The sequence below is a fragment of the Oncorhynchus gorbuscha genome, unplaced genomic scaffold (assembly GCF_021184085.1).
Source record: "Oncorhynchus gorbuscha isolate QuinsamMale2020 ecotype Even-year unplaced genomic scaffold, OgorEven_v1.0 Un_scaffold_14263, whole genome shotgun sequence".
In the NCBI taxonomy this organism is placed as follows: Eukaryota; Metazoa; Chordata; class Actinopteri; order Salmoniformes; family Salmonidae; genus Oncorhynchus; species Oncorhynchus gorbuscha.
In genome coordinates this window covers 5,001-6,717 of record NW_025744696.1, presented here as the reverse complement: position 1 = coordinate 6,717, position 1,717 = coordinate 5,001, and the positions used below count along the sequence as shown (strand labels likewise).

At 51.8% G+C, this 1,717-nt stretch overlaps 1 protein-coding gene across 1 annotated transcript in view; it reads left to right on the top strand.

The window, feature by feature from the left end:
* Positions 1 to 307: 307 nt before the first annotated feature.
* The window catches only part of LOC124017076 (sodium-dependent lysophosphatidylcholine symporter 1-B-like), a gene marked incomplete at its 5' end in the record, with an annotated part of 3,692 nt that continues 2,282 nt past the window's right edge, over positions 308 to 1,717 (top strand). Inside the window, one exon of the mRNA XM_046332464.1 lies at positions 308 to 386. Within this exon, the coding sequence (XP_046188420.1) occupies positions 308 to 386 (79 nt within the window). The remainder of the gene's footprint in view (positions 387 to 1,717) is intronic.

Below are 1,717 nucleotides of genomic sequence, written 5' to 3'. Positions count from 1 at the left end.
CTCTCTCTGTCCCGCTCTGTCTCTCTCTCTGTCTCTCTCTCTCTACATCTCTCTCTCTGTCTCTCTGTCTCTCTCTCTCTCTGTCTCTGTCCTCTCTCTCTCTCTCTCTCTCTCTCTCTCTCTCTCTCTCTCTGTCCCGCTCTCTCTCTGTCTCTCTCTCTTTCTCTGTCTCTCTCTCTTTCTCTGTCTCTCTCTCTTTCTCTGTCTCTCTCTCTTTCTCTGTCTCTCTCTGTCTCTCTGTCTCTCTCTTTCTCTGTCTCTCTCTCTTTCTCTGTCTCTCTCTGTCTCTCTCTCTCTACCTCTCCAGTGTTTCCATGTGCCCTACTCAGCTCTGACCATGTTCATCAGTGAAGATCAGAAGGAGAGGGACTCTGCCACTGCTTACAGTAAGTCTTATGCCTGGACTCTTATGTCACTATGTCTCACTACCCTGCACTACCCCTACACTACCCTGCACTACCCCTGCACTACCCTACACTACCCTACACTACCCTACACTACCCTGCACTACCCTACACTACCCTGCACTACCCTACACTACCCTACACTACCCTGCACTACCCTGCACTACACTACCCTACACTACACTACACTACCCTATACTACCCTACACTACACTACACTACCCTACACTACACTACCCTACACTACACTACACTACACTACACTACACTACCCTGCACTACCCTACACTACCCTACACTACCCTACACTACACTACCCTGCACTACCCTGCACTACCCTACACTACCCTGCACTACCCTGCACTGCCCTACACTACCCTGCACTACCCTACACTACACTACCCTACCCTACACTACCCTACCCTACACTACCCTACCCTACACTACACTACACTACACTACACTACCCTACACTACCCTACACTACACTACACTACCCTACACTACCCTACACTACCCTACACTACCCTGCACTGCACTACCCTACACTACCTTACACTACCCTACACTACCCCGCACTACCCCGCACTACCCCGCACTACCCTGCACTACCCTGCACTACCCTGCACTACCCCACACTACCCTACACTACCCTGCATTACCCTACACTACCCTACACTACCCTGCACTACCCTGCACTACCCTACACTACCCTGCACTACCCTACACTACCCTGCACTACCCTGCACTACCCTACACTACCCTGCACTACCCTACACTACCCTGCACTACCCCGCACTACCCTGCACTACCCCACACTACCCTGCACTACCCTGGACTACCCTACACTACCCTGCACTACCCTACACTACCCTGCACTACCCTACACTACCCTACACTACCCTGCACTACCCTGCACTACCCTACACTACCCTGCACTACCCTGCACTACCCTGCACTACCCTGCACTACCCTGCACTACCCTACACTGCCCTACACTACCCTACACTACCCTGCACTACCCTACACTACCCTACACTACCCTGCACTACCCTGCACTACCCCGCACTACCCTGCACTACCCTGAACTACCCTGAACTACCCCACACTACCCTACACTACCCTACACTACTACCCTGAACTACACTACACTACCCTACACTACCCTACACTACTACCCTGAACTACACTACACTACCCTGCACGCTACTCCAAGTTCTAGATGGGTGTACCTAATAAAGCGGCCACTGAGTGTATAGTGTAGGTTAACCTCGAGGATAAACCGGTATGTCTTACTCAAATCAATTTTCAAC